The sequence below is a fragment of the Myotis lucifugus genome, unplaced genomic scaffold, assembly GCF_000147115.1.
Source record: "Myotis lucifugus unplaced genomic scaffold, Myoluc2.0 scaffold_21, whole genome shotgun sequence".
In the NCBI taxonomy this organism is placed as follows: Eukaryota; Metazoa; Chordata; class Mammalia; order Chiroptera; family Vespertilionidae; genus Myotis; species Myotis lucifugus.
In genome coordinates, this window is record NW_005871069.1 from 10,888,139 (window position 1) to 10,911,991 (window position 23,853).

Genomic DNA, 23,853 nt, shown 5'->3' on the forward strand with positions numbered 1-23,853 from the left:
GGCGGTTGGGGCGCCGCCCTCTATCACCCACAGAGCAGGGCGATCAGGGGGTTGGGGCGCCGCCACTGTCACACTCAGGGCAGGGCCGATGGGGAGGTTATGGCTCTACCCCGTCACACACAGAGCAGGGCCCATGGGGGCGGGGGGGCGCCGCACCCTGTCACACACAGAGCAGGGCGATAAGGGGGTTGGGGTGCCGCACCCTGTCAAACACAGAGCCTCAGGGCGATCAGGGGTTGGGGAGCTCCCCCCTATCAGGCACAGAGCAGGGTGGATCAGGGGTTGGGGCGCCTTCCCCTGTCACGAACAGAGCAGGGCAGATAGGGAGGTTGTGGCCCCGCCCCCCTGTCACACACAGAGCCGCAGGCCGATCAGGGGGTTTTGGGCGCTGCCTTCCTGTCACGCTGATCCCCGTGCCGGGAAGCTCGCTGCTTCTGCTGATCCTGGTGCTGAGAGGCATATTTACCTTTCACTATATAGGATAGAAGGCCTGGTGTATGGGTGGGGGCCGGGCTGGTTTGCCCTGAAGGGTGTCCTGGATCAGGGTGGGGGTCCCGCTTGGGTGCCTGGACAGCCTGGGTGAGGGTCTGATGGCTGTTTGCAGCTGGTCACACCCCCTTCAGGGTGGGGGTCCCCACAGGGGTGCCTGGCCAGTCTGGGTGAGGGGCTGAGGGCTGTTTTCAGCCTGGCAGGTGACTGAACCTCCCAACCGCTCCTTTTTTTCTTTTTCTTTTTTTTATTCTGGGCCAGCTTTAGCTCTGAGGCTTGGCTCCAGCTCTTAGGCTTTGGCTGCTGAAAGCAGGTATCTGGTTTGTTTTGGTTCTATAATCAAAACACTGTTTCAACTCCAGCTCTGAGATCCCGGCTGGCTGAAAGCAGGTTTCTGGGGTTTTGTTTAACTTCTATATTTGTAACAATGTTTCAAACTGCAAGCTCAGAGGCCGGCAGTGGCCGGCGGGGAATGTTGGAGTCCTCCGTCACTGAAGCAAGCAAGCCTCATGTTCGCTTCAAGCTGCCTGGCTGCCGGCCGCCATCTTGGCTGGCAGTTAATTTGCATATCACCCTGATTAGCCAATGGGAAAGATAGCGGAGGTACGGCTAATTACCATGTTTCTCTTTTATTAGATAGGATTGTTTTTCTTGAAAAGCAAAACAAAAAACCTCTTAAGACAAAGGACCCAGTACATGCTCTCTCTCCAGAGCCTGCCCATGCCTTCATTCTTTAGGCTTGTATCTTTGTTTTCTTTCTGTTAGGGTCCCCATAAGACTTGCGACTAGGGGAGCATTGGGTTACAGCAGCTCATCCTGGACTAACCCCCTTCAAGCCCCTTCTTTTGCTTCTGTAACCTGATTCCAGAGTTCATGCAGCCCAGCTGGCTCACTTCTTCTGCCTCTGTGACTTTCTTTCTAAAGGACCAAGGCAGCTCTCTGAGCATTCTGCTCCAGTCTTCACTTTAAGTGTACTTTTACTTTGCATGCTAAATAAACTTCCCCTTGCGCTAGAGTTCTTGGCTCTGAATTCTTTCTTTGCTGAAATCAAGAACCAAGAGCCAACATCGCTGGTGACACTCCTAGTTCAGGGACCACTTTAGGACCCTTGGCTTAGGGAATGATAATGCTACAAAACGGAAGGAGCCTGGTGATATCTGAAGCTGCCTCTGGAGGAGAGGCATTTTTCCACCCCCATGTTAACATCCGCCCTGGACTGAGAGCATGTACTCCTGTGACAGTAAGTTTACATAGCACAGAAGAAATGACAGTCACTGGACTCTGGGTGAGTGTCTGCAGAGGCAGGCCTGGCAAGGAATGCTGACAGAAATATTGGTGTCTTCCAGGCTGTCTCTCTCTGGAAGTATGGAACAAGGGAAGAGAGGAGAGTAAAGAAAAAGTCCTGTTGCTTGATGGCTCAGAATCTCAGATAACTCTTGTATGTACATTAAAGAAAATCTTTTTCCTAATTTGAAGTTAGATTTAGTCTGATTCTGATTCAAATCACCTACTGTTAAAGTTCCTGAGTTTTAAATGAGACCTCAGGTTCTTAACTGGAAAACAAACACATCCCCGCAATACAAAGCAAGCAAAGCTTTAAAAAGTATCCTCAGATCCTAATGCAATGTTTGAGGAAGTGTTAACAATGTTTACTATTGTCAGCACTCAGGGAAGTGAGTATAGGAAAAACATTTTCTTCCATTTAAAAAACAAGGTTTTATTTGTTGATCTCAGTTCTTAAAATTATTGTTGCTTAAGCAACATTTTAATGAAATGTGTAATTTCAGTCGGATAGACAATGTTGTAGTTTGTTCACTCATTTGCCTATTTGTCCACCAGTTATTTGTGGAAGGCTAGTCCTGTTCCATCAGTCCAGCAAGCTTCAGTTCCAGAATTGGAAGCTCTCAGACCAGGCTTGCCTGGTTCCACAGGTGAGAGCTAAGCGACAATAATTTTAAGACAAAGATCAACAAATAAAACCTTTTGTGTGTTTTTTTAAATTATAGTGTGCTGGGTGCTGAGGTAAAGAGGGAACCAAACAAATAAGCACCGGCCTCATGAAGCTCCCAGTCTAAAGGGGCACACGGGCAGGTAAACCAAAAATCACAGTGGAATGTGATGGGTCCTAGGAGAGGAGAAATAATGGGCCTATAAAAACAGATGAGTGGGACACACCCACACTTGAAGACTTACCAAGGCTTCCTACAGGAAGTGATGTCTAAGCCAAATCTAAAGATTAAAAAAGTGAAGACAGGAGGTATGGAAAGGATTCTGGGCAGCAGGAGAATCTGGGCGAATAGTGTAAGAATTCAGCATGCTCAAGGAACAGGAAGAAATGCAGTGATTGGCTAAATAGTTCTGTGCTGATCGTATGGCAAATGAAAGAGTAAGAAGCAAGATTGGAATCCAGGAGTGTCTAAGGAAAACAGAAAGAGGTGGGAGGAATAAGCTGAAGAGACAGCTCAGAACAGAGATTAAGAACTGCCATTATATTCTGGGATGTCCTTCTCACATGCTTACATGCACAAGTAGGAGCTCCCACATAATGGCAAAGCTGCTGTTCTGAGGACCACACTTTTGGGCATCAAGGATTAAGAGAGCACATGGAAGTGTCCTTTTACTGGTGGCTGGTGATTGCTGTGACACAGTCCTGATGGCCTAATGGACTTCCATTAGCTTGGGAAGTCACAAACATGGAGTCCTGTTCCCAGGCACTGCAGCAGCAGTGATACTGGCTCTTCACCTTCACGAATTCCATGCATGTTTTCTTCCTGTTGAATTGATGCATGAGCTGGGGAAAGCCACTTATGAGTCAAAGTCTCAAGATGACTGTGATCATTGCCTGATAGCTCACCAGAAACACACTGAGAAAGATAGTCTCCTATACACTGATGGTGGTTCTGAAGCTATCCTTCTGTAGAACACTGATGTCCCCAAACTTGGATAATAATGGCAATCTTTCACCATTGAAAGGAAATTTAAATGCTAATGGAAAACTTTTCTTGCTGGGTGGATGGAGGCAAAGAGGAGAAATGGGGGGGCATATGTAATAGTGTCAACAATAAAAAATAAGAAAGAAAGAGAAAACTTTTCTTAATTTACAGTTTTTCTTCCATGCCTTTCTCTTAATCTGTTGCTGCTGGCATCTATTTGAATGCCAACATATTCTGGGGAGAACCAAATAGGCAACAAACAAATTTAGGAGCAAAGCCTGGTGACCTGGTGCTGTGTGAACTCATGGATAAGATTTTATACTACTTTTGTGCACTGTGGTCACACTGTCCTTGCTAAAACTCTTCCTAGTTTATATGATAGGATACATCAGGGTTTCAGTATCTTTTCAAAGTGCCGCAGAAATGGACACATCAGAGGGGCATATTCTCTGAAATATGCCAGGCTCCTTCAACCTGCCCAGGTGCTTCTGTGCCTCCTTCTAGTTCAAAATGAAGAAGCTTGAGTGTAAGTCTCAATTTCATCTCTAGTTTGTCTTGAGATTGTCAGCAAGATGCCCAATCTCCTCTCTCTCTTTCTGGGAAAGAGACCAATATGCCTAGCCTACTTTGTCCTACCTATGGGTCTCAAAACATTGCTCAGGAGAGGTCTTAGAAAAGTCTAGAGTGAGTTTCAAGCTGAGCATCTGTGATTCCAAATAACATTGCAATCTTTTCATTTTAAAGCTAAAAAGACAAATTTTAGTGTGCTTTTCAACATATGAGGGAATATCAATATGAACATGTAATAACAATATGAAGTAACCCAATCTCTTTGTTGTTCAGATTCATTTCAGTGTGAAAAGTGTTCAAAACAAAAAATGCAGTCAAATTTGTAAATAGAAGCTCATTTTGGCCCATGATGACACTGACCCTTGAGGTTAAACTGCTAAACTGCTAACAGTAAGTGACTGGATGATCCGCAGATGACATGGATAGTCAATGAGGAAGACAACGGGTGTCTTTCTCTGGGCATTATAGTTATATGTATGTAGATGTCTTGAAATATTTGTATGATGGTATTTTTAAAGACAGAAGTAGCTGATTGGCATTCCCTGAATTAAACCAACAATGACTACCCCATTAGAGGGTGAAGATGCTTTAGAACAGGGCTAGATAGTAAATATTTTAGGTTTTGTGGACCATATGGTTTCTGTTGCAATAGCTCAACACTGACCTTGTAGTGCAAAAGCAGTCATAGACAATATGTTTTTGTTTTCTTTTAAAGGATCTAGCTGTGTTCCAGCTTTACTTACAAAATTGGCATGGGCTAGATATGGTTCAAAGGCCATAGTTTGCTGACTTTCTACTTTAGAATATCATAAAGATACCACAATATTCAGGCTTCTTCATTCTCCCAGTCCTGCACACCATATTCTTGGCCCTCAGTTTTAGTGCAGCTTGAGTTTTATAGCTCAGCAAATGTAGTTGCCAAACCCTGGAGAAACCATCAAGCCAGGTGGCCATTTGGGTAGATACTTCATATGCCAATATAGCTATCTAAAACCCTACACCTTCTTCAAAGCATTTGTAAAATAAAGCATTGTTTAAATGTAATATCCAAGTTTTAAAAACAAACCAGTGTTCTCCAGAGTACATCTACTGATGCTATGATGGGAAAGAAGAGAGAGTGCTTTCCTACTCCTAGAAATACTTTGCAAAAATGAAGCCCATCACTTATGCACAAGTGACCACATTTGCCTTTTGCTTTCCCTTAAAATGTCAACTCATGACCAGTTTCTTATTGTTCTAACTCAAAGGTGGCCTGTCAGTCCAGCTCACCCTCTTTGTGACTCTCTCTCCACTCTCACATATCTGGGGATGCAGAAAGCTCTGTCAGAGGCCTGCAGAGGGAGGTTTTAAACTCTGAACCTCCATTTGCCTGCCCTTAATTAAACAACTTCTTCTCAGCCTGGGAGTTGCCACCCTTTACTGTGCAGAACAGGATAGAATGAAACTGAAGGTGAAACAAGTCCTTTATTTCTAGTACATTTAAAAATGTAGATTTTGGAACACTATGGTGGGTTTAAAGTGGAGTCTCATAGACTTGAGCTCAAGAATGCTTTTGTCCTTGGCCCAGTTACTTAAGGTCTTTGAGGTCCTGAATTTCAGCTTCTATTTTGAAGAAAATAAAGTTAATATCTACCTCGTAGGATTGATCTATAGTGAGTAGCAAATAGTAGATATTCAATAAATGATAGCTTCTGAAATATTTTCCATATCTTCCTGTATACCTGGAAATTGTTTTGTTTGGTCTATTCTGAAGAAGTGTTTTGTTGTCACTGTTTTACTCTCTTATATCATCCAATAAACCGTGAGTGAAATGTAAGTGTATACACACCTAGAAAGCATGTAAAGGGAAAGGTCTCCAAACAGGAAAGACTAATGGTAGGAAAACTGATTGAACAGAAAGAAACCACAATCCCCAGAGTAGTTCAGGGTCATCAAATTCATTTGGTCTATTTTCTTTTGGAAAAGGGAGCCTCCAGGTTTGGTTTAAGCAAGTAGCACATAAGCTTCTTGAGAGCACAGATCTTGACAGACTCACATACAGTCCCTGGAATTGCTCTTGGCACTTGGTGCCAATTAGTACTTGTTTTTTCAACTAATAAAGGGGCATGGTTTTTCTCAACTAATAACTTAGATATGATTTGCTTTTGTATTAACCATGAGACGTTCCTGGAGCTCAGCATAAGGAAGGAACAGGGATTCTAAGGAGAAGGAGATTTAACATTGGACAAGGATAGTATAATTTACAGAATACTTACCTTCAAGTATGCAATTTCTGAAATGATCATGACAATTCCCCAATATGAAAATACCTATTCTAGGCCAGTTTCTGGCAGATACTGTATGTACCCTGAGGCCATTCCAACAAGATTTCCTTTAATTTCATTTGTTTTCTGGAAAGAAAAACCCTACTGTTGCTCATAATTTATGGAGTGTCAGCATGATGCTGGGTATGCTGGGGTAAGTCGGAGTTATGCTTCCCCAGAATGTCACTACGTGTCCCTGTGGTTTTCCACATAGTGACATGGGAGAGAACAGTAGCGCTGACGCCGCATGTAGTTCACATACCTGAAAACATCATCATATGCTGGAAGTTCCAGGGGACCTTCTGCTTCCGGCCCAGATTCAGGAGGAAGGAGAGGGGATATATGTTGCAGGCTCTGGCAACAAGAATTGCTAGCTGGGAAACATTGAGGAAAGCATTACTTAGTAAGGGCACTAGTCCTTGAGCTTTAAATATCATTTCCTTCAGTTTCTCTATACTATGACCCAGAAAACAGGGATAAATATGTCAACACATGTATGTCCAACTTCCTTCCAAAATTCATCTTTCAATGCCAATTCCTTTTTAGAAATAATATATATTTATATTTGAATACATTTGATTTACAATAGCCAACCCAATTTCAATCTCTGTAAATTTTCTCATCATATTTATTGTTGCTGGAAACTGACTTTATGTTCAATTCTGCTGCAAAGGAAGGCAGCAAGTGTGCAGGGTTGTGGCATGCTTCCTGAGCAGTGCTTCAGAAAGGATACATGTGCTTTGGCTCCTGATTACCATCTCACTGTTCATCAATTATAGGCCCTGTATCTAGCAAGCTTCACTCTTTTTTTTTCTTTTAGTGGATTTAATTTTGAGAGAAATTGCCTATATAAACATATGATACAACTAATGCTTTAAGAAGCATTTTACTAAATCCAAACTGTACACATTAAAATCTATGAAAATATTGGTGGTAGTCATTTCTCCCCTTTGTCATCTTGGACCACTCCCCTGATAGTCTACCTAGTCTAGTTTACCCTCAAATGAGATGGAGTTGTTGGGAAGAGGAGCTTCCTTCTAAGACCAGATTTTGGATGAAATCTGAGGGTTGAGCTGAGTGCTCTGTGAAGAGAGAACAGGAGGCAGGTGCTTGGTTAGAACAGGGCTTTGAAAAAGGAGTCGACTCTCCTGGCTGTAAGATCATCTCCTGGAATCTGAGGGGGTATGTCCATTTTCCCAGTGGAAAGAATGATGACAGCCACTGACTGTCCTTGGGGACATCCCAGTGCCTCAGTATCCTTTTGTTCAGATACCCATTCCCATTGGGAGTGCCTACACACCAGGCCTAGCACTACAAAAGTCCTCTGCATTAAAAGTGAGGTTTAGATTTTTTTCTATTATTTTGTTTATAGGAAAGGTTTTCTTAATAAAATAACCTTACATGTGCCCAATTATTAAGATATTGAAGCATATCCATCATGCTAATTTCATTTGCTCTTTACTTTGCATATCCTATTTCAAAGTCCTTACTAAAAAGATTTTACCATCCTGTAATGAAAATATTTCTAACGCTTAATAATCTTCTGATCATACTAATTCAGGTTAAATATATTTCTCTGTAAAGAATGGGTTGAAATTTTAATATAAATGATTCATAATTTTAAACATATTTTGAATATTCAAAAAAGTCACTCTCCTTTAGTTCCCCCCTCCCAGTATTTCCCAAAGTTCTTATGTTTAACCATAAGCATTTAACTAGAAATTACATATATACCTTAAATTTGAGCCCTATAGTAAGCCTGAGGAAATTACTTTAACAATTTAACAGAATAATCGGTAAAAGTAAGTAGTTTGTTCTCTTTCGTCAGCCCCTATTCTGTATTTCAAAGGATACAAAGGTTCCAAGTATAAAAAGGGCATTAAAGATATGATTCTGGAATGTGAACAATGCCAGACCCATGTAGCAGAAGATGACATTCTCAGCCAAGAAGTTCATAAATTCAAACAACTGAAAACAAAGCAGAAACCAAAATCAGTAATGATGACTCAGGTTTTAATTCACTTAATCACCTGTATAATGTGTTTGGTGACTGGATGGCTCTCCTTATCTAGGAAGGCTGTCCCTTTGTCTTGTGCTTATCTTCTGGAGGGCCACAGGGACGCTGCCTGTGTTGTCAGGTGAGCTGACTCTCCTGTGGTTCTCTACACCGTGACAAGTGCTGCAACCCTGTCCACATCCCACCTTCCTATCCAGCTGCAAAGCTGCCCGAGATTCCCCTGGGCCAACTTAACCAGTGTGTATCCTCCATGGCACACTTCCTACTGGGATGACAGAATATTCCATCACAGAAATGGAAACTATGTGATTTGCTTAAGGTGTACTGTAGTAAACAATGCAAAGATAGTTTAGAATTTTTCTGCAGATCACCCAGTAGGTGCACTTGAATTCCCAGAACTTGAAAAAAGCTTCAGCTACTTTATTCTCCTCAGGCAGGCAGGAAGGACGAACTTGGAAAACTTAGAAAGTAGGAATAAGGATGAATGTTGATAATACTTCAATATTATAATGATCAGTATGTTTTAAATGAGACTCATTAAATTGATTGACATAGTTCTATCCATTAAACATCTACAATTTCTAGCTGGTAAAAAGAAGATGATTAATCCCAGGGATCAGTTTATACAGCAAGAACACAATAGGCATATCACATTCAGTCAGAGGAATGGGGTACTAACACCCATGCTGATGAAAGCTCCCCAAAATTATTCTTAGACCATTAACTAAACAACTTAAGTTGAACATGAAAAATATTATCTATGCTCCAGATTAGAAGTAAAAAGGGAATAATGTGTCCAGGGCTACAACAAAGGCCAATTTGGAAGAGACTTTAGTTTGTATTGCAGACTTTTCATTTGGAAGTTCCTAAAACTTCATTTTAGACCTAAATGTTTCTGAAAGTATTTCTCTTGGCTTTTAAATAGCTCATTTTTTTCATGTAATGTGTTAACAGCCCTACAAATAATGCCCAATACCTGTTTACTGATGAAAAACAAAACAAATAAACAAACAAAAAACACACACAGAATCTTGTCAGAAACATTATTTAAACCAGTAATAGAAAGAGTGGATTAAAAAGATGCAGCTCCTCTGGTGCAAGATGGTCTCCCTGCAGTGGCAGTGATCATTATCCGTTACCCCAGGCGCGTTTCACATCCCAGGACAGCTCATCTCAGCAAACATTGCCATCCAGATAACCACAGGAAACTGGAAAATGTGGTGGAAATATGGGGATGGGGGACACTTCTACCTCATTAAATCTTTACTTTTTCAAAAAGTGAGATTTGGCTGTTTTAATTGGCTTGGGTTGCCATAACAAAATAATATAGACAAGTGGCTTAACCAACACAAACTTACTTTTCACAGCTCTGGAGGTTGGGAAATCCAAGATCAAGGTGCTGGATGATTTGATTCTAGTGAGGGCCCTCTTCCTGGTGTGCAAACAGCAGCTGCTTGCTGTGTCCTTGTTTGGCAGGGAGAGCTCCCCTCTCTCAAGGCTCTTCTCTCAAGGGCATTAATCTAATTCATGAGGGTTCTCATGACCTAATCACTTCTCCAAAGCCCCACCTCCAAGTACCATCACATTGGAGATGAGGGCATCAACATCTGAATTGGTGGGGATTGGGCACATGCATTCAGTTCATTACAGCTACCTAGCTTTAACATTAATAAACATGTCAAGGTTAAATTCATAGGGCCTCTTCCCCTGTGTATTTTACTCTAGATGGGTCCACTGAACCTCTTCTTGGTGATTGCACTCTGATTTCCCTTTGGGGTTCATCTTCTCCCCCACTCTAGATTGATGCCTGAATAGCTCAGATATGGAATATGTGATGTGGAACTAAACTACTTCAATCAAAGCATTTCTCCAGCCAACATGTTTGCTTCTAAATGGGTGTGATCCATTTAGAGTCCTAAGGCCTTCACAGAGATTGCTGGGACATAGACCCTACCTTTTCACTGTGTGGGAATTCAGTAGGATGCAGGCCAGGGAGCTGCTGCTAGCCATATTGTGAATTCAGGAAACAGCCACCTGATGACACTACTTAATCTTCAACTGTATTCAACCTCTCCCAAAACAAAATCTACCCTTGGATTTTTAAAAGATACAAAGAAATCACTTTTTATTTGAGGTGGGGTTTCTATCACTTAAAATGCTACAAACTCCTTTATAGTCTGGCACCAGTTTAACAAAGCAAAATGAAACAGCTCTCTGACTTAGCAGAGATGATAAAGAAAAGCATGGTGGTCAACTTTTTGACTTTTTCCAGTTAGTAACAAAGTCTGTTATCCCTGCCCACTACCGACACCCAATTTTAATCAATTTCTCATGTTAATGGGGCAAATAAGCATATGAGGAAAATCAGGTTTTGGGGTTTTTTCTGTTGATTGTTTAGATGTGATGGGAATTTGTCCTATACATTTTAGCTAGGAACCCATGATATTAAATATTTGTTTTAGAGATTTTATTCCTTTGTATAACTCAGGATTTTACTTGATTTAGTTAATTTATTGAAATCTAACACTGACCAAAATTACAAGTAACTGTTCACATACACATTGTATAAAACTTTGATTTTTCCATTTAGGTCCACTTCTGGACCTGGTCTTTGTTTTGACTATTATCTATTACTGTACTAATACCATATTCTTTTTAATGACTGTAGATCCATAATACATTGTAACATTTCATAGATATAAACTGTTCCCATACTCTATCTTCTTCAGAATTTTCCTGGTTATTTTTGCACATTTAAAAAATATTTTTATTGATGCTTAATCACTCAGAAAAGTTTTTTTTTAATTTATTTATTGATTGAGAGGGAGAGATAAAGAGAGAGAAACATCAGGGTTTGAATCCACAACCTTTGAGTATCAGAATGCTTCTCTAATCAATTGAGCTACCTGGTAAGGTCACTTGGGAAAAAGTTTGTCATATATTTATAGTTTACGATTTAAAAAGAGAATATTAGGGGAGAAACCAAGATGGCGGCATAGGTAAACACCGGAGATTGCTGCCTCGAACAACCACTTCCAAAATACAACTAAAAGACAAAACGGACATCATCCAGAACCACAGGAAGGCTGGCTGAGTGGAAATTCTACAACTAGAAGGAAAGAGAAAAGCATACCTAGACTCAGAGGAGGTGCGGTGCGGAAGTAAAATACAAAGGTGCGGAGGTGCATGCGGAGAGGGCTGGTGGCTGAGGACACGATTATCTTTTTCAATTGGGAGGGAGTCTCAAGCTCTGAGCTCCAGTTCTGGGCGAGTCTCTGGGGACCCAGACTCATACGGGAGAAACAGGACTGTCTGGCATCGGTGGGAACTCGAGGGCAGCTTTCTCTCAGAGGAGCTCGCAGCAATTGCCAGGGCCTCTGAGGGCAGGACTGAGAGCAGCCATACTGCTCGCTCCGCCCGCCCTGTTGATCCCCTGGGACCCCGCCCCACCCAAGCCATGCATGGAGGCTTTTACATATGAAAGGCCTGGCCCTTTGTAATATGAAAATTACTTAACAAACTGCAGCTGGCCCAAGGCCCCACTGCAACTTGCATTGCTTTACAGCTGGCTTCTGCTGGGGAGCCTCAGGCAGAGGCTAAATTAGCACCTCCTTAGATCCAAGAGCCAGTGTACCCAGTGGTCAGAGTGGGACCATCCAATTACAACTCCTCAGATCCATAAGGGACACACTCAGGAGGCAGACTCAGTGAGCACCAATGCCCCACTGAAGCAAGTCTTGCCCCATAAGGGTGTCTTCAGCACAGAAGTTCTCCCACCATAGACATAGCTGATTCTCACAACCAATTGGCCTGGAGGTCAATTCCTCCCAGTGTTACCTACAATAATCAAGGTTTAACTACAACAAGACTGTGCACAAAGCCCACAAGGGGGTGCACCAAGAGTGTCTACCTCAGGTAATTGGGGAGGCTGAGCCACTGGGCCTTATAGGACACTTAGCACACAAAGCCACTCTATCGACACAGTGAAGCATAAAAAATGCCGAGACAAAGAAACAGAACACAAATGACAGAAATGGAGGAAAGCAAACTACTGGATATAGAGTTCAAAATCACACTTCTAAGGTTTTTCAAGAATTTTCTAGAAACCGCCGATAAACTTAATGAGACCCTCAAGAAATCTAGTGAGACCCTCGAGGTTATGATAAAGGACCAACTAGAAATTAAGCATACACTGACTGAAATAAAGAATATTATACAGATTCCCAACAGCAGACAAGAGGATCGCAAGAATCAAGTCAAAGATTTGAAATACGAAGAAGCAAAAAAACACCCAACCGGAAAAGCAAAATGAAAAAAGAATACGAAAATAGTGTAAGGAGCCTCTGGGACAGCTTCAAGCATACCAACATCCGAATTATGGGGGTGCCAGAAGAAGAGAGAGAGCAAGATATTGAAAACCTATTTGAAGAAATAATGACAGAAAACTTCCCCCACCTGGTGAAAGAAATAGACTTACAAGTCCAGGAAGTGCAGAGAACCCCAAACAAAAGGAATCCAAAGAGGACCACACCAAGACACATCATAATTAAAATGCCAAGAGCAAAAGACAAAGAGAGAATCTTAAAAGCAGCAAGAGAAAAAAAGTCAGTTACCTACAAGGGAGTACCCATACGACTGTCAGCTGATTTCTCAACAGAAACTATGCAGGCCAGAAGGGAGTGGCAAGAAATACTCAAAGTGATGAATACCAAGAACCTACAACCAAGAATACTTTATCCAGCAAAGCTATCATTCAGAATTGAAGGTCAGATAAAGGGCTTCACAGATAAGGAAAAGCTAAAGGGGTTCATCACCACTGAACCAGTATTATATGAAATGCTGAAAGGTATCTTTTAAGAAGAGGAAGAAGAAGAAAAAGGTAAAGATACAAATTATGAACAACAAATATACATCTATCAACAAGTGAATCTAAAAATCAAGTGAATAAATAATCTGATGATCAGAATAAACTGGTGATTATAATAGAATCAGGAGCATAGAAAGGGAGTGGACTGACTATTCTTGGGGGGGGAAAGGGGTGTGGGGGATGCGGGAAGAGACTGGACAAAAATCGTGCACCTATGAATGAGGACATTGGTGGGGGGGTGAGGGTGGAGGGTAGGAGGGTAACCGGGTGGAGGGGAGCTACTGGGGGAAAAAAGAGGAACAACTGTAATAATCTGAACAATAAAGATTTAATTTTTAAAAAAAGAGAATATTACTAGCACCCAGGAATAACTCTTGTTCCCCTTCCCAGTTATACCTTCACACTCAATGCAACTATATACAGACATGTTAGCTTTCCCTGTTTTTTCAGTTTTACATGAATGGAAACAGATAATATATACTAATTCACATTTGTTATCTTTTGCTCAGCATTGTTTGTGAGATTCTTAATGTTGTATGCAGAAGTACCTTATTTTTTCTGTATATGAATATATCACAATTTATTTTATTCATTCCACCATTGACAGACATTTGGGTTGTGTCCAGCTTGGAGCTATGATGACTTTTGCTGCTGTGAATACGTTTGAATTTATACAAATAGTTGGAATAAAGTACCCAGCAGTATTCCAAAGCAATGGCACCAGTTTACACTCCCATCAGCAGTTCTGGTTGATTTACGTTCTCCTCAAGACATACAGATAAGTTTCACTTCACTTTATGGACATTTGTATTATTATTATTATTATTTCTTTTTACTATGAAGCTGAGTTACTTTCATAGTTAAAAATACTAGATTAAATTAAAACAAAAAAATTAAAAGTTGAATAGAAAGTTTTCCAAATGTTTTCTTCCTTTGGCCTTGCTCAAACAGCAACTCTTCTTTTTATTTTCAGGAAGTTATCAACCATTCTTACTAATCTAATATTTTTCTTATTTTCTTTAAAAATGGTTTTTGAGTGCAGAAAAATACAAATAGCAATAACAAAAGCACTTATATTTCTGTGGAACATTTTTTTCAGCAATTCATAGTTCATAAGATGGATAGACAATTTGCATAATGTTACATAAATCTGATATTTTTATATAACTTACTTTATTAATTCAATATTTTTATCAGTCTCTTACCATGGCAAAAAAATTTGAATCAACTAAATAATATTTAATGCCAGTACAATAACCCCTGGTATCTTCCTACCAAATTTTATTTCATTGTACCCATTATTATTGATAGATCCTCCCTTCCCCCAACTGGTGGGCGGAGTATGATGTAATCTGCAGCCTGGAAATACCTGAGTGACTAACCATGTACCTTATATGGACTATACATTGGACCACCAATCCACACCTGCCAAATACCCTAAGCCCTTGTCCTATATGGACAATGCAGTAAGCCACCAATCAGTGTGCGCCGAGTACACTAAGCCCCCACCCCTTTCCATTCCGCCCCTCCAAAGGCGTGCCCACCCCTGCACATGCTGCTGTTCTCCCCTTGAGAGACAGCCCGGCAGGTCCTTCTCTAATAAAGCCTGTAGTCCTGGTTTTTGGCCTCTGTCTGATTTTTCAATTATATATTTGGTTGTTTACAGATTTCCCTCCTTATAAACAATGCTACATTAAGTACCTTTGTACAAATCTCTCTCCCCATTTGAGTGATTACTCCTTAGGTAAAATTATTAGACATTGGCTACTTCTATCAAAGTATATACATTAAATTTTCTTTTTCAATATACTAAAGTTATCATCATAATTATCTACTTATCTAATCTAATAAAAGACAAATAGGGTAATTAACCATACCTCCGATACGCTTCCCATTGGCTAATCAGGGTGATATGCAAATTAACTGCCAACAAAGATGGCGGTTAATTTGCATACATAGGCACCAAGCAATGGAGCGAAGCCAGCTGGCCCGAGACAGGAGCAGCAAGCGAAGGCAGGCGAGGCGATCGAAGAGCAAGGAGGGGGGCCCACGCACCATGGGCTGGGGGGCTTCTTAGCTAAGTGCCCCGGACCGCAAGGCCCGCCCCCAGAAGCCTCAGCAGCCGGTCTTGCCTTGCGGTCCAGGAACTGCCCATCAGCCGTCTGGGCTGCAAGGCAAGGCCCTCCCCAGAAGCCCCAGCAGCAGGTCTTGCCTTGAGGCCCGGGAATCCCCCATCAGCAGGTCCGGGGCTGCAAGGAAAGGCCCGCCCCCAGCAGCAGGTCTTGCCTTGAGGCCCGGGAATCCCCCATCAGCAGGTCCGGGGCTGCAAGGAAAGGCCCGCCCCCAGCAGCGGGTCTTGCCTTGAGGCCAGGGAACCGCCCATCAGCGGGTCTGGGCTGCAAGGCAAGGCCCGCTCCCAGCAGCGGGTCTTGCCTTGAGGACCGGGAACTGCCCATCAGCGGGTCCAGGGCTGCAAGGCAAGGCCCGCTCCCAGCAGCCCCAGCAGCAGGTCTTTCCTTGAGGCCCAGGAACCGCCCATCAGCGGGTCAGGGCTGCAAGGCAAGGCACGCCCCCAGAAGCCCCAGCTACTTTAAAAATAGAAGGATCTCCTTTTGAACCAATCTGTTTAGATTCATGATTAGTAAAACAGTATGAAACTAATGAAATACAGTGATAGGAATTAGGAAGTGGGACACTGATGGTTCTGGGCATGTGAAGGGTGTGGGACAGAAGGGTACACAGGGTCTTCCCTTCAGTTCTGCTGGAGAGATGAGCTCCGAGGGCCAGAGCTGTTCCATGCCCAGAGGAGGTGGGTGTGGTCAGTGGCTCTGTTTCAGAACTTCTTGCCAAGCAGAGACCTTACCCGACCCACAGGAACCTTTTTACTCCAGAAAACAGAAACAGCCAGTTCCCAATGGGCATGGGAAAACCAGTGTCTCCTCCTGTGCACTGTGTCCTGATGGGGTGACAGGGGAGGTGGGTGAGGGGAGCAGTGCAGAGTTGTTAGGCAGCTGGAGTGGGAGTGGAAAGGCCATGAAATGTCCACAGTCCTGCTGTGCCCACGGCCTAGGCTGCTCCTCCAGGCCCTGGCTGAGGGATTAGGGCTAATTCTCTCAGGAAGGGAATATTCCATGGGTGAAAGATTTCCAGGCTCAGGGTGGGCCGTGTGTTAGTTTGGGGCAAATCCCTCAGCATTCCTGCTGCCACGCCCTCAGAGGAATGAGGCAGAGGCACCCCTCACCCCCAAGATCCCTTCGTGGACATTTTAGCATCTACGTGATTTTTAATCCCTTCAGGGAGACTTTCTATCCTGCAGTCCCATCCCACCCCACTGTTGCTGTTTGTCTGCCAGCTGGGTCGAGCATCAAGGGGAAGGGGGTTAATACTCACTGAAAGACTACTGATCCTACCAGGAAACCAACCTATTTACTGTACTGTTGTAAATATCATACCCTTTATATCCTGTATATTGGCTTCTTTTAAATAAATTGAAATGTCTTAGAAAAAAAGAAAGAAAAAAAAGGCAAGGTAGGGTGGGACCCAGAAGACCCAGAAGCCACCAGATATGGTAGTAACTCTATCAGTAAGCACTCTGAAAGTCAGTGGCATAAATGCACCAATTAAAGGACAGATTATGAGGGTGAATCAAAAACAAAACCCACTTTAAATATAAATACACATATAGATTAAAAGTAAATGAATTAAGCTGCAGCCTGTTTTGCTCAGTGGATAGAGCATTAGCCCGTGGACTGAAGGGTCCCAGGTTTGATTCCAGTCAAGGGCATGTACCTCAGTTGCTGGCTTGATTCCCAGTCCCTATCAAAGCATGTGCAGGAGGCAACCAATCAATGTGTCTCTCCCTTTCCCTTCACTCTCTCTAAAATTCAATGGAAAAATATCCTTGGGTGAAGATTAACAAAAACAAAGTAAATGGATTAAGTAGCATTAAAGAGATAAGAAAAATATATTCCAAATTCTGTTAGTTGTATAATGGTTATGTTTAAATTATTAACACCTAAGAAATTGGGTGAAGGGTACATATAATATGCTGTAGTATTTTATAGTTTTTTTAGATGTATGAGATTATTTCAAATTAAAATATTAAAAAATTAAAAATTAATAAAAAATTAATTTAAATGTATCTGCATTACATGAAAAATCTCCTAATTGCTTCTAGCATAATTTATTAAATTGTGCTAAAATTTACAAGGGTTCAATTAAAAAATATCTTAATTCTAAATGATATAATAGAAAATATATAATAGTGCAGTTATAAGCACTTATCTGAAAATACAAATGTAAAGAAGTGAATTTAAAGAAGTGATTAGCCAAAGAAAATATATGCACAACCCATGGACACAGACAACAGTATGGTGATGGCCAGAGAGAAGGGGGGTGGGCAAGAGCTGGGTAGAGGGGGCAAAAGGGGGGAAATAGGGAATCCTATATAATAATAATAAAAGGCTAATATGCACATTGACTGAACGGCAGAATGACCGGTTGCTATGATGCGCACTGGCCACCAGGGGGCAGATGCTCAATGCAGGAGCTGCCCCCTGGTGGTCAGTGCACATTCATATGGGGAGTGCCATTCAGCCAGAAGCTGGCTCATGGCTGACCAGCGCAGTGGTGGTGGCAGGAGCCTCTCCCATCTCCGTGGCAGCACTAAGAATGTCCAACTAATGGTTTAGACCTGATCCCTTGGGGGCCTAAGCCTTTAGTCGGACATCCCCAAGGGCTCCCTGGCTGCTAGAAGGATGTCTGACTGCAAGCTTAGGCCTGATACCCTGGGGAGTGGGCCTAAGTCGACAGGTGGACATCCCCCAAGGGGTCCTGGACTGTGAATGGCCCCCCCCCCGAGTGCACAAATTTTTGTGCACCGGGCCTCTAGTTAATATTAATAAAAGGAAGAGAGCAAAGGGAAAGTCAGACATTTTTGAGCATATTCAGCTGGGAAGCAGAGGCCTATTTGTTTCACCAGGAAGCTAAGCTACAACTTCATGCTCCCCAGGGAACCACTGGTCCATTCCCTGCAGGTCATTGGGGTAGAGGGAGAAGGGATCTGAAGCCTTTATTGCCAGTCAATTTCATGGTCCCAGCATGCAGCACCCGACAAAGCTGAAGACTGATGGTACAGATGTGGATCAGCGTGATCCTTTGAGATCTTTCTCAATTTAGAGCACTGGAATGATATCAGTCCTACTACTTATAAAATAGTAATAAAGGCAATGGGACTCATTTTTTAGGACTTAAACTGTGATAAGGAACATGGTAGATTTTTACTTACTTTAATTTATATATGGCCTAAAATAAAATAAACGTCATGCAGTTTGGAAGTTCTGTCTCTGCCCTACTGTAGGAGGTGGCCTCCAAATCCAAGATCAAATTCTTGAGGTTTAGGGGTATAAAGGTCCTGAAGTAGAGGACATGTCTTAAGTACATGTCCAGAGAGCTGCTGCTTTGTTATATGTTTCATTGTTTGATGATTCTTCAGCCCTGTGCACTCCTGGCTGCTGCCCAGACCTCTCCCACCCCTGCATTTCATTTGTCTTCTTTTAAACTTGACTTTTAAAAAACATGAGAATTTCAAAAACACAGCCTATTAAAACACAACAAAACACATTTTAGGAAGACAAATAGACATCATTAAGTAACTAAAGTTAATATGGGAATAATTGTAGTTATAGCTACAAGGAATTGGGCTTCATTAAACTGCATAAATACTGTAGCCAGATTTTCTTGAAATCCTTGAACTTCTAACTTAAGGGAAAGGTTATTTTATATGAATATGCTAAATTACTTTACTTTAGCCAAAAAACACTGATAATACTGTTCTTATTTCTGGAGGTTTTCCACTTTTGATTCTTAGTTTTGGGGTGTGTTTTTTTGACTACTAATGTAAAAGTCAGTATAAGGTTGCATTTAAGCTAATATACTATTAAATTAAGAATAGATTCTCAAGTCTCTTTCTTTATAGAGTGCTCATTATCATGATATTGTTCAGAAATATTGGTCCCCACATAAGATTGGTCTTAGGTCTATTTTGATGAATTTAAACCATACACAGACTCTACACAACATAAGATCACAAGATTTCAAGGGTAGAGCCACCTTGCAATATGCGTAGTCCAGATATATAGCCAATACGTGACTGCTCTAACACTCTTAGCAAGTGGCTGCCCAACTTGTAACTGAACACTCTCAAGAGCAGAGACTTCACCACTTTCACTACATACAAGGAAGCAAATGGTATTTTTGGACATTTATAACTGTTAGAAAATCCTTCCTTATACTGAGCTAAAAGTTGGTCCTTTATCACTTTCTACCACTTATCCTACTTTTACTTCTTTGGGTTATAGAAAATAAGTCAAATAGGATTACTCCACACTTCTCTGCTGTAATTGCGGAAACAGAATTTCTATCAGAAAAGTTGTAGTCATAGGCAGCAACTGCCACATTCCAGTCTTGCTAGTCTGGAAGTAAAAATTTTGCTAGGAGTTTGTGATTGGCATGTAGGACCTTGAGTCTAGAAATTTTCATGTGTCAAATGAGGATGAGAATACTAGTAGTACTAGCCTTACTTGGATGTCTTACAGAGTACACTACCTAACATCATCCATTAAGTGCACTAACCTATGGCTAAACTCTTTCCCCATTCCCTAATTACATTTTCTGTACAACATTGGTCACTACTAAGATTATGTCATATTTGCAATACTACATCTGATTACCTACATGTCATGAATTTTGGTATGTAGCTTCAACTGTATTTATTTTATACAATCCTATATGATAAAGAGGTAATATGCAAATTGACCCTCACTCCATCATGCCGTCATAAGATGGCAGCACCCACAGTGGGAGCAGGGCCGGCTGCTCCACACGCCTGCTGCCACAGTTACTGCGGCCCTGCTGGGGGTCAGCAGGTGCGCTGGCCGGCCGCCGCAGTCCCTGAAGCCCCACAGGGGTAGGGGGTGGGAGGCCCAGTGGTTCCCACGGCCATCTGGGGGCAGGGCCTGGTGGCAGGTGTGTGGAGTGGCCGGCCCCACCCGGGGCCAACTGCTTCGCGCACCTGCCACTGTTGTTCCCTTAGCCCCACCAGGGGGCAGGTCCCCCCTGCTGCTCTGCGCAGCTTCCCTGGAGTTCCCTCAGCCCCACATGCTGCGGGGGCAGCTCTGCGGGGGGTCCCGCGGCTCCATACGGCTTGATGCTGCGTCCCTCTGCCTGGGCATAGGCAGGTCTGCATCTCGTGGGATTTTGAGGCACACACAAGTGGGTGGGGAATTGACTCTGGGTCTCCCGGCTCAGGCGGACTGGATGCTCTGTCCCCGTGGGTGCTGGCCCAGACTCTGACAGCAGGGAAGAGGGAGTCCCATCCCCCACAGAATCAGCCAGAATCAGCTAGAATGAGCCATTGGTCAGCCTGCTCTCAGCGACCTGACAGCTAGGACTCTCATTCACCTGCATTTCAGACCCTGACAGCAGGGAGGTGGGAATATGTCTAAAGAGCAACTATTTACAACTATTCTTTCTGCAGCCGAAAGAAGCCAGGGTCATCGACAGAAAATGTCTGAAGACCAACGTGCCTCTGAAGTTGAAAGAAGGTGGCAGCGAAGACAGAATATGTCTAAAGAACAGTCATCAACAAGTACAACCAATACTGGTAGGAACTGCCTTCTCAGAAAAAATGGAGTAAATGAGGATGCAATTATCGAACATAGTTGTTGTGGAATGACTGTTAGATGTCAATTTTGCCTATCACTAAATTTCTCTGATGAAAAACCATCTGATGGAAAATTTACTCGATGTTGTAGCAAAGGTAAAGTTTGTCCAAATGATATGCATTTTCCAGAATACCTGGAATATTTAAAAAGATTAATGACAAACGAAGACTCTGACAGTAAAAATTTCATGGAAAATATTTGTTCCATAAATAATTATTTTGCTTTTGCTTCCATGGGTGCAAATATTGCATCGCCATCAGGATATGGGCCATACTGTTTTAGAATACGTGGACAAGTTTATCACCATACTGGAACTTTAAATCCTTCGGATGGTGTTTCTCGGAAGTTTGCTCAACTCTATATTTTAGATATGGCCGAAGAGACAAGTACAAGATTAGCAATGCCAGGAAACCAGGGCTGCTCAGAAAGACTCATGATCAACATCAACAACCTCATGCATGAAAGAAATGAATTAACAAAATCATACAAGGTGCTACATGAGGTAAAAAGGAAGCCCAATCTGAAGCAGCAGCAAAAGGTATTGCTCCCACGGAGGTAACAATGGTGATTAAATACGATCATAACAGTGACCCGAGTAGATATAACTCTCCCTGTGTAACCGAGGTTGCCGTCATATTCAGAAACGAAGATGAGGAACCTCCTTTTGAAAGGGACTTGCTCATTCATTGTAAACCAGATCCCAATAATCTGAACGCCATTAAAATGAAACAAATCAATATCCTGTTTCTTATATTAGATGCAATGACATATCCTATTCTTTTTCCACATGGTGAAAAAGGCTGGGGAACAGATATTGCATTAAGACTCAGAGATGACACTGTAATCGACAATGATACTAGACAAAATCTAAGGACACGAGTCACACAAATGCAGTATTATGGATTTCATCTCTCCATCCAGGACACGTTCAATCCTATTTTAAATGCAGGAAAATTAACTCAACAGTTTATCGTGGATTCATATTCAAAAATGGAGGCCAATCAGATAAATTTCATTAAAGCAAACCAATCTAAGTTGAGAGTTGAAAAATATAGTGGTTTGATGGATTATCTCAACTCTAGATCTAAAAATGACAATGTGCTGATTGGTAAAATGATAATACTTCCATCATCTTTTGAGGGTAGTCCCAGAAATATGCAGCAGCGATATCAGGAAGCTATGGCAATCATAATGAGGTATGGCAAGCCCGATTTATTCATAACCATGACATGCAACCCCAAATGGGCATACAGTGGGGCCTTGACTTACCAGTGTTCCGACTAACAAGTTTTTTGAGATACCAGCTGTCTCTCTGCCCATTTTTTGCATTGAGTTGACAGAGTAATTTGAGTTAACGAGCTCCTTAACGAGCTCCTTAACGAGCTCGGTCTCGGAACGAATTAAACTCGTAAGTCAAGGCCCCACTGTATATTACAAACAATTTACAGCGCTGGCAAAAAGTTGAAAACAGACCTGACTTGGTAGCCAGAGTTTTTAATATTAAGCTGAATGCTCTTTAAAATGATATATGTAAGTTCCATTTATTTGGCAAAGTAATAGCTAAAATTCATGTCATTGAATTTCAGAAACGCAGACTGCCTCATGCTCACATATTATTGATATTAGATAGTGAATCCAAATTATGAACAGAAGATGATATTGACCATATAGTTAAGGCAGAAATTCTGGATGAAGACTAGTGTCCTTGACTTTTTCATATTGTAAAATCAAATATGGTACATGGACAATGTGGAATACAAAATCCAAACAGTCCATGTATGGAAAATGTTCAAAAGGATATCCGAAAGAATTTCAAAATGCGAACACTGGAAATATTGATGGATATCCCAAATACAAACGAAGATCTGGTAGCACCATGTCTATTGGAAATAAAGTTGTCGATAACACTTGGATTGTCCCTTATAACTCATATTTGTGCCTTAAGTATAACTGTCATATAAACGTTGAAGTCTGTGCATCAATTAAAAGTGTCAAATATTTATTTAAATACATCTATAAAGGGCATGATTGTGGAAATATTCAAATTTCTGAAAAAAATATTATCAATCATGATAAAGTACAGGACTTCATTGACTCCAGGTATGTGAGCGCTCCTGAGGCTGTTTGGGGACTTTTTCAATGCAAATGCATGACCAATCTCATGCAATCACAAGATTAGCTATTCATTTGCCAAATGATCAGAATTTATATTTTCATGCAGATGATTTTGCTGAAGTTTTAGATAGGGCTAAAAGGCATAACTCAACTTTGATGGCTTGGTTCTTATTGAATAGAGAAGACTCTGATGTACGTAATTATTATTATTGGGAGATCCCACAGCATTATGTGTTTACTAATTCTTTGTGGACAAAACGCCGAAAGGGTGGGAATAAAGTATTAGGTAGACTGTTCACTGTGAGCTTTAGAGAACCAGAACGATATTACTTTAGACTTTTGTTTCTGCATGTAAAAGGTGCGGTAAGTTTTGATGATCTGCAAACTGTAGGAGGTATAATTTATGAAACATTTCGTGAAGCTGCTAAACAATGAGGATTATTAATAGACAACGCTATCTGGAAAGATATGATTGACGATGCAATCATCCTTAATATGCCCAAACAACTACCGCAACTTTTTGCATACATATGTGTGTTTGGATGTGCTTCTGCTGCAGACAAATTATGGGATGAGAATAAATCTCATTTTATTGAAGATTTCTGTTGGAAATTATACCGAAGAGAAGGTGCCTGTGTAAACTGTGAAATGCATGCCCTTAATTTAATTCAAGAGGTATTCACATTGCATGGATGAAATGTTCACATTTCAAACTTCTGGACTACCCTTTATTAACGAATACAAATACATGTGATGAATTGTACAAGTGACAACAGACAGAGGTTTTGATAAATTCTCTGAATGATGAACAGTTGGCAGACTTTCAGACTATAAC

General features: G+C 41.7%; 1 protein-coding gene across 1 annotated transcript in view; it reads right to left on the reverse strand.

Annotated features, from left to right (window-relative positions):
• Positions 1 to 23,853, reverse strand: part of SLC9A9 (solute carrier family 9 member A9) — a 771,103-nt gene that overhangs the window by 272,719 nt on the left and 474,531 nt on the right. The window contains 2 exon segments of the mRNA XM_023751381.1: positions 6,558 to 6,669; positions 8,150 to 8,263. Coding sequence (XP_023607149.1) covers positions 6,558 to 6,669; positions 8,150 to 8,263 — 226 coding nt within the window.